This window comes from Syngnathus typhle, linkage group LG17, assembly GCF_033458585.1.
Source record: "Syngnathus typhle isolate RoL2023-S1 ecotype Sweden linkage group LG17, RoL_Styp_1.0, whole genome shotgun sequence".
In the NCBI taxonomy this organism is placed as follows: domain Eukaryota; kingdom Metazoa; phylum Chordata; class Actinopteri; order Syngnathiformes; family Syngnathidae; genus Syngnathus; species Syngnathus typhle.
In genome coordinates, this window is record NC_083754.1 from 7892138 (window position 1) to 7903235 (window position 11098).

Genomic DNA, 11098 nt, shown 5'->3' on the forward strand with positions numbered 1-11098 from the left:
TTTCCACTTTGACGTCAAGAGTTGAATCCGTATTCGAACTGTGCAGTAGAGAAGCTTTTATTGTGTAATAATAAGCCGGATGCAGTAGTACAGTAACTCGCGCGTGAAGATTGACACATGCGCTGTGTCGTCAATGGAAGCGCATCGGTGACGTCAGTGTGAGCTCCGAGAGCGGCCAGCGTGCTCATGAATGAGACGCGCAGCGACAACGTGCAACTTGAACGCAACACGTCCAAGTTTCTCGACACTCTCGATGCAAATTTGAAGGCAGCAGAGGCAAGCTTCCATTCCACACATGTTGGATTTCCATTTCCAGGTGAGCCACATCTTTTTGCAAGACTTTGTCAAACACTAAAACTAACCGCTCCAATGTGGACTTACAAGTTGAGTAAACTCCAAATTACAAGGCAACAAACTTTGAAATAAAAATTGAAAATTAATTCTGCCAATTACAACAATATTTGAAGTGTTGTTGCCACATTTTCAACAAAGAAGAATAGAAGATGAACCTAAAGACAGAAGTAAAAAAAAAAAACTCATCACATTGTTTTGGAGCAAACAACTTGCTTGCTTTGTTGTAAAAGGTGTCAGTAATTTAGATTTCAAAGTTGTTCCAACTTAAATAACTGTTTTAGCCCCCCCAAATGTTTTTTTACATTGTACTGGGGGAGAAGATAGCAGGGAGCCACTGTAATCCAATTTTTCCCAGAAGTAATCGATAACTAGATTACTTTTTCAAGGTAACTACGGCAACAGTGACCTTAACTCATCAGCCATCCTGGAACTAATCCAAGGGCGGGAAAAACATGCGCCGCTGGGGAAATGTTGTGAAAGTAATTGGCTGAATAATCACGGCCAGCTGCAGTATTTCACCATTTTGCAATATTTCAAACAAACAAAAACGAATCTGCAGAAGGCCGAGTCGAACTTTTGCATGCCGGGCCTCACGCTTGTACCCGTAATGCCATCTCGGGCACTCTCCGGGGAATGTCTCAGCTTGTGCTGGCCTCGCGGCTCCTGCGTCATTCGGCCTGAGTCAGGAGGCGGCCCGGAATGCAGCGGGGGTTACGTGGGTTCGCCGCCACCGGCAGTTCTGACAACAAACATCTGCGGGAGTCTGAGCATTGTTTAGGACATGCTTCCGGAACGTGTCCAGGTCCAGTTCATTAACATTCCCTGGCTGTGAGGAATTCTGTGAGCTCTGATGCGCCTATGTGTTGGTCCACACAGGCAGGCGGACCTGATTGAGGACGAAGCCTGGTCCATGAGCAGCCCGAGCCCGTCGGACTGCGCCATGCCGGAAGACGGCGCTCAGGATGCTATGAAAACTCTGCCGAGCACGGAGAAAAGTGGCAGCGGAGGCGACAGGCCCGCCACCGGTGCCAGCGCGACGGTCAATATCCCCCTGGTCAACGAGGTCCAGCTGGCAGCGGCGACGGGTGGCGCCGAGCTGTCGTGCTACCGCTGCACGGTGCCGTTCGGCGTGGTGGTTCTGATTGCTGGCGTGGTGGTGACTGCGGTGGCGTACAGCTTCAACTCGCACGGCTCCACCATCTCCTACTTGGGCCTGGTGCTGCTGGCGGCCGGACTGGCGCTGCTGGCGTCCAGCGCCGTCTGCTGGCGGCTCCGCCTGCAACGAAAGAAGGAGCGGCGGCGTGAGAGCCAGACCGTGCTGGTGACCAATCAAAGGAGACTTTTCACCTGAGCGCCACCTGGTGAGACAACGGGGAACTGCAAGAACCTGAGTGGGGGACTCCTGCCACATGGCTTGACTCCAAATGTCAGGAAAGATTTTGCAGTTTGATACGTCTTGACATTTTTTTTGGTCGACACGGGAGGGTTGCCCTGGATGCCCACTCGGGACCCCCCCCCTACCCGTGTGCGCTCCTGCTCATACCTCAAATATGCACTCACAAGGTTTATTTTTCATCTTTTTGAGTTTGGGCCTGCATGCGGGCAACACAGAGGACCAGGATGACTTGTTGACTTGTTCAAGCACTTTTGGATGAACTGAAGGTACCGGATGCTACGAGTGCTTACAACTTTGCATTTCATTCTCACATGTGCTCCAAATGTGCCTTGAAGATCTTTTCAACATCCACAACATTGAATTCAAGCCGAGCTTCGCTTGACATATTGATCTAATAAATTTTCATCCATGTACAAACTAATCCCAATGACTCTAAAGGGCTTCTGACTCACAATCTCGCAGTCTTTTGTTTGAGACAATGTATGCTTATTTGAATAAAGTGGAATGAGGAGATGTCTTTTTTTTGTTATCATTTCAAATCCATCTAAAAATATGTTACACGTGACCATAATTCTTCTTTTTGGGATCCGTTGGTGACAACACGCTTGAGTACAACGCTAATGAATGAAAGACTCCAATTGTGCGTGGAGGAAAAACTAAGTCCAAAAGCCTCCCGTCTGAGCAGCCCGTCAAAAGTTTATTTATAGGCAGCCTTTGCGTTGCTATGCGTCTGCCTGATACTCGACACTACAACTCAACGCCTGGCTTGCGTCAATGGTGACACCCCAACACACACACGCTGCGGCCATGTGTGGCCATCACCCCCCGAAATCTCTCCTGACACACACGCTAACGTTTTGCCACAACAAACAGAGAAACAGAAGAAGAATTGAAATGATTCATCTTCTAGTTACTGCTCCGTGTGTGGATGTCGAATCACATTTACAGGTGCTAATTTCCACTTGATTGTCAATGGGTTTTGGTATTATACGTTAGCATGAAGCTAGCGATGACCGCAGCGACCGACTGGCGTGAGTGACGTGTTAACGGCGGCGGCTCTGCAGGATGTTTGAAGGAAGGCGACCTCCTTGACGCCGACGGCAGCCTTCACAGGAGACGCCCACTGGAAGGAAGTCACGTCAGCCGCCGGCCAGCGGGAACCTCGCCCAAACTCTCACTCGCACAGTGTGTGTGTGTGTGTCGCACTCAGCCACTTCCTGTCCTGGCACCAGTGAACCTCCACTCGGGAGTTCTTAGAATCCCAGTCCCATTAAGTGACAAAGGACCAATAAACAGACGGCCTTCCTATCATCAAATGAGGCAAAAATAATAATAATAAAAAATAAATCATTTAAAAGCAAGCATTGAGATGACTTTTCTCCTGGAGTAACTTTCAGAAACTTACTCCACCTTTTGACTGGACTCTCTTTTCTGCAATGTAAAACCGTCCTCCGCCCTGGCCGGGACTCATTGATGTCCTGCCAAGAGTTGCAAGTGTTGGCGTCGTTGGCCGGCTCCCTGAGGTGCTCCCGGCCCTCATTCGGACACATCAGCCACACAAAGTTCTTCCGAACCTCAAAGACACGCTGGCTTTACTTTGACCCCAACCACACATTCAACTTGTTTTAATTGATCCCCTACACCCACTGGACTGACTAGTAGCAAAGAGACTTAAAGCTTATTCTAAGGAGACATCAAAGACGCAATTGTCTAGTTGCACCCTATCATAGGGTCTTTAAAGAATCATCTGTTTGCTAATCAAATGGCCTACAATGACACCATTGTTATTTGATCTTCAAGTCGCAGTTCTTTTTTTTTTATAATTTCTCATCAATGACATCCAAGACACAATTGTCTCACAATAGTCACGGGGATATTGTCAACACACAATTGAGTGTTCTCACGTGATCATAGAAACATCATAGAGTTTATGTGAACATGCTTTGAGTCGAACCTCTTCCTCTTTTTCTCCATCTTGGCTGTCTTTGTTACGTTCCCACGCCAGTTGATGACTGATGAGCTCCATGTGTGGGAGCACATGTTAAGCACGCCGCCCCGATGACGCACAATGTCTTTGCGATGGTTAGCGTGATGAAACGTCAAATGCTCCCCAGCTTTAAAGTCAATATCATGAAAAAAAAGCAAAATGAAATGTCTTTGATGTTAACATTCAAAATAGCGACAACAACAAAACACACAGCAACTTAGTCGGATTTGAAGTTAGTGTTCGAGTCAGGCTTTACAGTTTAGGGTCAGGCTTAGAAAACCTGATTGTTTCTGGAAGCAAGAAATTCAAACATTTGAAAGTGACAGCCACCAAGTGGCCTGGCACGCACGCGACACCATTTTTACACGTTTCTTTTTCAACCACTCAATCTCTGGGCATTATCATCTGTACTTCAAAAAATGCTGAGGAAAATGTTTTTATGTCCAAATGTTGTTCAGAGAGACCCAACCTTTGCCTGTGAGCTAACAAAATAAACTGGGAGGTGCGCTGGGCCTGCGAGTGAGCGAAGGGCGCAAACAAACCGAGCGGACCTCCCGAGAGTCTTCTTACGACATCTCGCCTTGCGTAACAAGTTCACTTTTCACCTCCAAACACTCAACAGGTCGCATTTATCCTTTCGTTCACATCAAAACCGCCCCCCCCCCCCTCGTTTTGGAGTTGGTGGGTGTTCACAAGCAGGGGGTGGTCATTGATGAGCTGGGCTTGGGATTCTTTGGCATCGTCAGTTGCAAACATTCCTGCACGGGCGGTCGGGATGACGTGCGACGCACAATAGCCAGGCGTCGCTTTTACGACTCCCTGCTGGTTGGCGGTCATCGCCAATCAGCAAACGCCTTACTCAAACACACATGCACGCACACACACACATACAATTCTAAGATTGGAGAAAATGTTGCTAGTAGTGATTCTTCTGATGCACTGATTTGTGCACTGGTGAGGACAAACGTGCACTACATGGATCTTAAGATGGATATGAAGGAAATGGACGAAACGCTCAACTAGCTATTCTTACTTGCTAGCATGCTAACCTGAGCTCCTTTACAGCTCCCTGACCCGTAATTTCGCCAGATGGCAGGGGCCGGCAATCCCTGCTCACAATCGAGATTAAGATTACACCACAGACACACACTCTCACACACACACACCCACATCCACACACATACACACACACCGTATGCAGGCCAGGGGATGATATAAGCGAGACTCTGTCACGGAGTTGCGGTTTAACTTGTTAAAGCGAGCTAACGATCGGGGCTCGGGAGGAGTGGCGTCCGTCAAAGTCTTTGCATCACTAAAATAAACTGGGCAGAAGATGGAGGCGGTAAAACGAGCCGACGGCTGCGGCGGCACTGTGGCCGCCGTCGCCATCTCGCGCGGTTGAGGTTCCCAGGCCAAGCAGCATGCGGTGGGCGTCATGGGCTTTCTGGAAAACTACCAGGAGATCGACCCGGTCACCCTCAACTTGTGCATCTTGATCGCCAGCTACGTCATCCTGCTCCTCGTCTTCCTCATCTCCTGCATCATGTACGACTGCCGCGGCAAGGACCCCACTAAGGAGTACGCGCCCGATCCGCAGCCCACCCAGTCGCCCATTCGCCTGGTGGTCATGCAGAGTTCCCCGGCGCCGGTGGCGCGCTGGGACGCCGCCAACATGATGGCCACCTACCACGAGCCCTCGCTCGCAGACTTCCGGGAGAAGAAGAGCACCATGGTGTGAGCCGCCACGGTGCTCCCAGCCAGACTCCTTCCCGGAACTTTCCTCTCCTCACTTTCCATTTTTTTTGCTTTATGTCGGAACTCGCCGAGGTCACGACATTTGTCGGCCTTGCTAAGCGTACGTGCACGTGAAATCCCAATCAAGGATCCTCGAGCCAAAGCCGTCAGTCTGTTCCCCAATGTCAGATGTCACATCTGATAAGACATATGCTTGTTTTGACGGACTCTTTCAGCCTCAGGATTACGGCCAGCAAAGACATTCGGAGAAATGTTTCCCAGGTAGGCAATAGAAGCCGCTGAAGATAGATTTGCTTTAATCGCGAAGGGCGTAACCTCATTCCGTGAGCGCAGCTCTGCGCTGCTTAGGTCTTTGAGCCCCAGCAAAGGGCAAGAAACCCTTTGAAATCTTAACAACGGAAAAGCGTGAAATCTGTTTTGGACTTAAGTGACGTCATAGATCACGCAAGGTTTGATCGGTTTGAACCTAGATATTGCTATTCTGCTCTAGGAGAGCCCATTTCCAGTCATTACTTTGCTATCGAGTGGTCATACATCAATCTGTTTTGCCTTCAGAAGTGTGTGTGTGAAATCACTCATAAACATCTATCAGTCCTTTGACCACAGATACAAGGAGGAACTTCATGCACCCATCTTTACATCTTCAATTGCCAAGTCCAGTCCTTTGATACTTGAGGGTTTAGGCGTTGGAAGAGCACATCTTGGTAATGTCTCAAGGCTCATACGTGCATCAGTAACCCTAAACCTTATTCTCTATGTTTATTTGTCTTGAGTTTTTAGTCCACTACTTTTGGCTTCAGATGCACGGTATTTATGAAATTGGATGTTAGTTGTGACATACATCACCAAAAGGGTCATCAACTTTTAATGTATCTTCTGTGCTTTTAAGGCATCTGAGCAGAACGTACTATTAATGGTAGCTATTAATCTTTCCACCCCGGTTGGTCTTTGACAGTTACGATACAACATCGCTGTGATTGTTTCTGATATTTTGTCTGTGTAGTGGGTGTGGAAAGTGTCGTAAATCACTCAAGGTTTTACATAAGCATCATTGACAATGCCATTGTTGTCCTGAGCTGTGTTTTTTTTTTCCTGATTGGCTACCATTCACAGATTAGGCTCTAACATTTGGTTAAGACTGGTCGGGGCTCTTACGTAATTCAGAGAGTACTTTTAAAAGTTGGGAGCACTCCAAAAAACAAGCGCAGGTAGATACACTTGTCTTACTGCTGTAATCAATTGATTTTCCATTCAATCAAAAAACGGAAATTAAACATTGCGCGTCTAATTTATACTAACAAAAGTCCAATAGCTTAATGCTATCAGGCAATGACAAATGCTTTTGACCGGCTAACAGTAAGGATCAATGTGAAAGTAACCCTAAACCTTCAATCAACTGCTAGTTGAACACATTTGGTGCAGCAACACATACAGTGCATACAACAATCCTCACAGGCATGACTTGCTGTTACTTGCACTGCATGTGGCACAACAATGAATTGCAATACAGTGGTAAAACATGGAGTTAACCACAAAATGTTGTTGTAGCGTGACTTGAAATGTGTTCCGTATGCGTAATATCGCTTCATATGCATTATTTTGGGCTTTATGTATTTGTCAGTTGAGAAGGATGATTTGGCAAGTGAAAGTTTTACATTGGCCAAAAGCAGAGGATTGGGCTTACATAAACGCTCTGATTTCACTCGTCAAGCGTGCTTATGTAATAACCATTACGATGCCATCTGGAGAACAATGTTTCTTGCAAGCCACTATCATTCATAATAACGGAAATCAAGAAAATATTTCTAATATGTTAACATCAGAGACATTAATAAACACTGCACATCAACAGGAAAGTACATAGTGTACATACAAAGCTGTTAAACATTTTAATTTTTGGTTTTAGAATTTTAGTTTATGTATGAATGGAAAGCCAATTTAAATTTCTTTTTATCCATCTATCCACGCCTACCTTTTTTGACCCATCTGACATAAAATTCTATTTTCACGCTGTTAATTGGCTCAACCGACTGTCAATCACAGGATGGTGGCCTTGCGCATGCGCAGTGTGCCAGAAAGCGGGCGGGCGTGGTCCATTCGAGCAGCCCGGTTGGCCTCTTTTGCTTCCTCACCGGCTTCTTTTTTATCCTCCGAGCTGGTCACTTCCCATGCATTTACTACCTCAGAGGCTCAGCAGCCATTGAAAACTTGATGCAGGATGTTATGGAGGAAAAGACTAAAATGGGGCCTTTGAGCTATTGCGTGAATTGGTGGCTGTGCCGCGTGTAGCCGGCGAGCTAATGCTAATAAAGTGTTGTAAACAGGACAGCTTCATCATTGTTTCATACCGCTTTTTTTACTTAACTTATCTATTTTTGGTGCTGCAAAGGACAACTAGACGCTGACATGAAAAAGGCGAACAGCTTATACAGGTGAGTGAGCAATAAATAAAGGTTTTTTTTTCTCCATTCAAAATCAAGGCAACGTAAAATAATGTGTGACGTCACCACACGAATGAATGATTACGTCAGGGCAACGAATGACGTACCATTCTGCTATGAAGCAGAAACTTGGGGGTCATCTGGGCCTTTGAATTCTTTGAAAGTTCAAGACCAAAGCTCAATTGACTGACAGCAACATAAGATTTGGTTGCCATGTCTTGTCACCAGTAGCCCCACAAAAAAGTCCAAAGAAACAATGGCCAAAAGGCCATAAAGTCAGGTATTTTGGTTTCAAGTTAAATGCTAAGTCAAATATCGTTTTTGCATGGGTTACATAGTCCAAAACATGTGTAAAAAGCTTGGTGAAAGTCCACACTCATGCACACGCTTTTTATGATTCATTGATATGTATAGTTGTTTTGTATCACACAAAGCTCCTGACTAGTTTTGCTGCTTTTATTCACACTTTTTGTAGATTCCTGATACGCACAGATTTGATGGCTTGAAAAGTGTGAATGGCATTTGCTTTTTTTGTTTTTGCTGCATCCCACACATCACTGCTGACTTTTGATTTTTTGATGTTCAGATTCATGAACAGACGGCCTTCGCCTAACTGTCGCTACCAGCCCACCTGCTACGAGCATGCCGCTAACTGCTACACGCACGCAGTGAGTCGACGTTTTGCGTTTTTTTTTTTTCTTCTACTCCACAATGTAGTATTTGAGGGGTGGTGTGTGGAGCTTTTCTAAGCGGCGGCCGCAGCTCACGTGTGTTATGTGTGGCGTGCGTGTGTAGTTCCTGATTGCGCCGGCGCTGGCTGGCACGGCGCTGCTGCACCGGCTGTCGGCCGACGACTGGCAGCGCTTGACGGCGTGGGTCTATGGCCTGGGCCTAAGCGCCCTATTCCTCGTCTCCACCGTATTCCATGTGGTCACGTGGAAAAGGAGTCACATGAGGTGGGAACACAATGGCTGTCATGGCTTATAAAAGTCAAGTAGGGTTTTTAGGCTCGGTTAGGATTAGAAGCAGGGATTGGGCTTTGAATTTTTGGGTGTTTTTCAGGGAGGTGGAGCACTGTTTCCACATGTGCGACCGGGTGGTCATCTACGTCTTCATCGCTGCCTCTTACGCGCCCTGGTGAGTGCAATTGTGCACGCACTAGTCGCCCGCCAATTGCTGATGTTGCCCCGCCTCTCTCAGGTTGAACCTCCGCGAGCTGGGCCCCGTGGCGTGCCACATGCGCTGGCTGGTGTGGCTGATGGCAGCCGGGGGGACCTTCTATGTCTTCAACTACCACGAAAAGTCAGACAACGAGACCCTCCGTGTCTAAACGCCACCAGGCGAGTGTTTGTGCCTTAGCACCTAACTGTGGTTTGCCGACAGGTACAAGCTGCTGGAGCTGGTGTCCTACCTGACCATGGGCTTCCTCCCGGCCTCCGTCGTCGCCACCATGGTCAGTATGGCCTCAGCCTCCGTCAAGCATTTGCATCATACCTGCAAGCGAGTCAGCATAGGGTTTCAAAACAACGACTGGATTTGGGCTTTGGCAGGGTAGGGTTGCAAATTATGCTTCAACTTTAGTATTTACAAATGAGTGTCAGGGTAATGGTTTTACGCCTGGTTTGGGGATTCAAATTACGGCATCAAAACATAGGACAGAGTTAGGGTTGCTAAGAATTGATTTAAGCCTGGGCTTTAATTGTTTTAGGTCATTTGGGGGGAATTGAAGGTACAGTTTGGTTTTAAAGTTTGTTCCGTCTTTGTGAAGTGCCGCTGCCCCCTTGTGGCAGCTGTCAGCACACGATGATGACTAGGCCACTCGTTTTTTGTGTCAGAACACAACGGAGGGTCTGGAGGAGCTGGCGTGCGGCGGCCTACTCTACTGCGTGGGCGTGCTCTTCTTCAAGAGCGACGGCGTCATTCCCTTCGCGCACGCCATCTGGCACGTGATGGTGGCGCTGGCGGCCGCCGTGCACTACTACGCCATCTGGAGGTATCTTTACCGACCTGGGCCCGACAGATATGTGCACGCCTCCTGAGCGAAGCGCCCCACCGCGCAACTGCCTCCCAACAAACAAATTGTTTACATGCCCTAAATGGCGCTTTGACGCCCACTTTTCTCAATACTCAGTCATTCCGCGGCACGGCTGGGCTGAGGGAAAAACAACTCCCATTGCTCAGTTAGTATGTCTGTTAGCAGGTTATGCTAACCAAGCAATGTGCAGAAAAGAGATTTACTGTCTGTTTGTCAGGATATTTCAAAGCGGTCATTGTGCAGCCTGATGACCAATCACTCGCCGAGAAAAACTTAATCCTTATGTGTGAGTTTGGTTTAGTTTTGGGTTACAAAGATTTTGCAACCATTTTTCTGGTCTGGATATTTCCAAATGGTGACCAATCACAGTACTGATGGACCATAATATCGGGCAGTAAAAACATTTGTGAGTCATGTTTTTGCTTTCCACTTGTCAATTCCAGGGCTCGGTGATGCACTGGAAAAACTCCATTGTTGGCATTTTGTTTTGTTAGCATGTTGCCAGATGGAAACAAAACAAAGCCGAAAAATGAAAATGTTTCTTCTGTTTTGAAAATTTGGCGCTCCCTTCTGGCGTTTTTCTGCCACTCTTTTCTTCCATTCCTCATTTTGAGCATTTTGCCCAACGCACTCACCATTGGCCATATTCAGAAGACAGTGAGCACACTAGTAAAACAACTTAAGCGTACTAGCAGGACATGTTACCAGGGTGGCAAACCTGAACTACTTGACAACTTTGTGCTGCTAGTACTTATCATGACTTGCAACTAGTGCTTCACTAGTACTTTGCAGATGTTCTGCATTTTTTGCCTCACTAGTCACATGTTGAACTTCTGTGCTCATACTTATGTTCTGTATTGGAGAAAAAAATGCCACTAGTTTCACAATCATTCGACTAATGTACTGAATTGAGTGAATGCAAAAGGTGTACAACCGAGCACCCGAGTGGGATCTGTAGGAAATGCTCTTATTGCTTTCCACAAGTATTACATGATGAGTGGTCATTTATGTCACGTGGCGTCACTTCCTGTTTGTGTTTTGTACGTTCCTGGCCTTCCCGTTGCCGTCTTCTCTTTGTGGTGCTATTCTCTTTCTCCTATCAATAAAAAGCATATCAACAAGCGGACCAG

General features: G+C 47.0%; 3 protein-coding genes across 3 annotated transcripts; all 3 read left to right on the forward strand.

Annotated features, from left to right (window-relative positions):
- Positions 1-134: 134 nt before the first annotated feature.
- tmem100a (transmembrane protein 100a) lies at positions 135-2267 on the forward strand. Its single transcript, XM_061304086.1, has 2 exons — positions 135-316; positions 1231-2267. The coding sequence occupies exon 2, from the start codon at positions 1265-1267 to the stop codon at positions 1703-1705; it is 441 nt and encodes a 146-aa protein (XP_061160070.1). The 5' UTR covers positions 135-316; positions 1231-1264; the 3' UTR covers positions 1706-2267.
- A 2882-nt stretch (positions 2268-5149) lies between these two features.
- LOC133171026 (small integral membrane protein 36-like) lies at positions 5150-5967 on the forward strand. Its single transcript, XM_061304311.1, has one exon. The coding sequence runs from the start codon at positions 5173-5175 to the stop codon at positions 5473-5475; it is 303 nt and encodes a 100-aa protein (XP_061160295.1). The 5' UTR covers positions 5150-5172; the 3' UTR covers positions 5476-5967.
- A 1582-nt stretch (positions 5968-7549) lies between these two features.
- Positions 7550-11094, forward strand: mmd (monocyte to macrophage differentiation-associated). Its single transcript, XM_061302461.1, has 7 exons — positions 7550-7924; positions 8520-8601; positions 8729-8889; positions 8996-9070; positions 9134-9235; positions 9317-9386; positions 9769-11094. Exons 1-7 carry the CDS (start codon positions 7899-7901, stop codon positions 9970-9972), a joined length of 720 nt encoding a protein of 239 aa, XP_061158445.1. The 5' UTR covers positions 7550-7898; the 3' UTR covers positions 9973-11094.
- The last annotated feature ends 4 nt before the right edge of the window (positions 11095-11098 follow it).

Coding starts and splice junctions, on each gene's coding strand:
- LOC133171026 (XM_061304311.1), top strand. CDS start 5,173: ATGGGCTTTCTGGAAAACTACCAGGAGATCGACCCGGTCACCCTCAAC.
- tmem100a (XM_061304086.1), top strand. CDS start 1,265: ATGAGCAGCCCGAGCCCGTCGGACTGCGCCATGCCGGAAGACGGCGCT.
- mmd (XM_061302461.1), top strand. CDS start 7,899: ATGAAAAAGGCGAACAGCTTATACAG. Junction 8,602..8,728: donor CTAACTGCTACACGCACGCA/GTGAGTCGACGT, acceptor GTGCGTGTGTAG/TTCCTGATTGCGCCGGCGCT. Junction 9,387..9,768: donor CCTCCGTCGTCGCCACCATG/GTCAGTATGGCC, acceptor TTTTTGTGTCAG/AACACAACGGAGGGTCTGGA.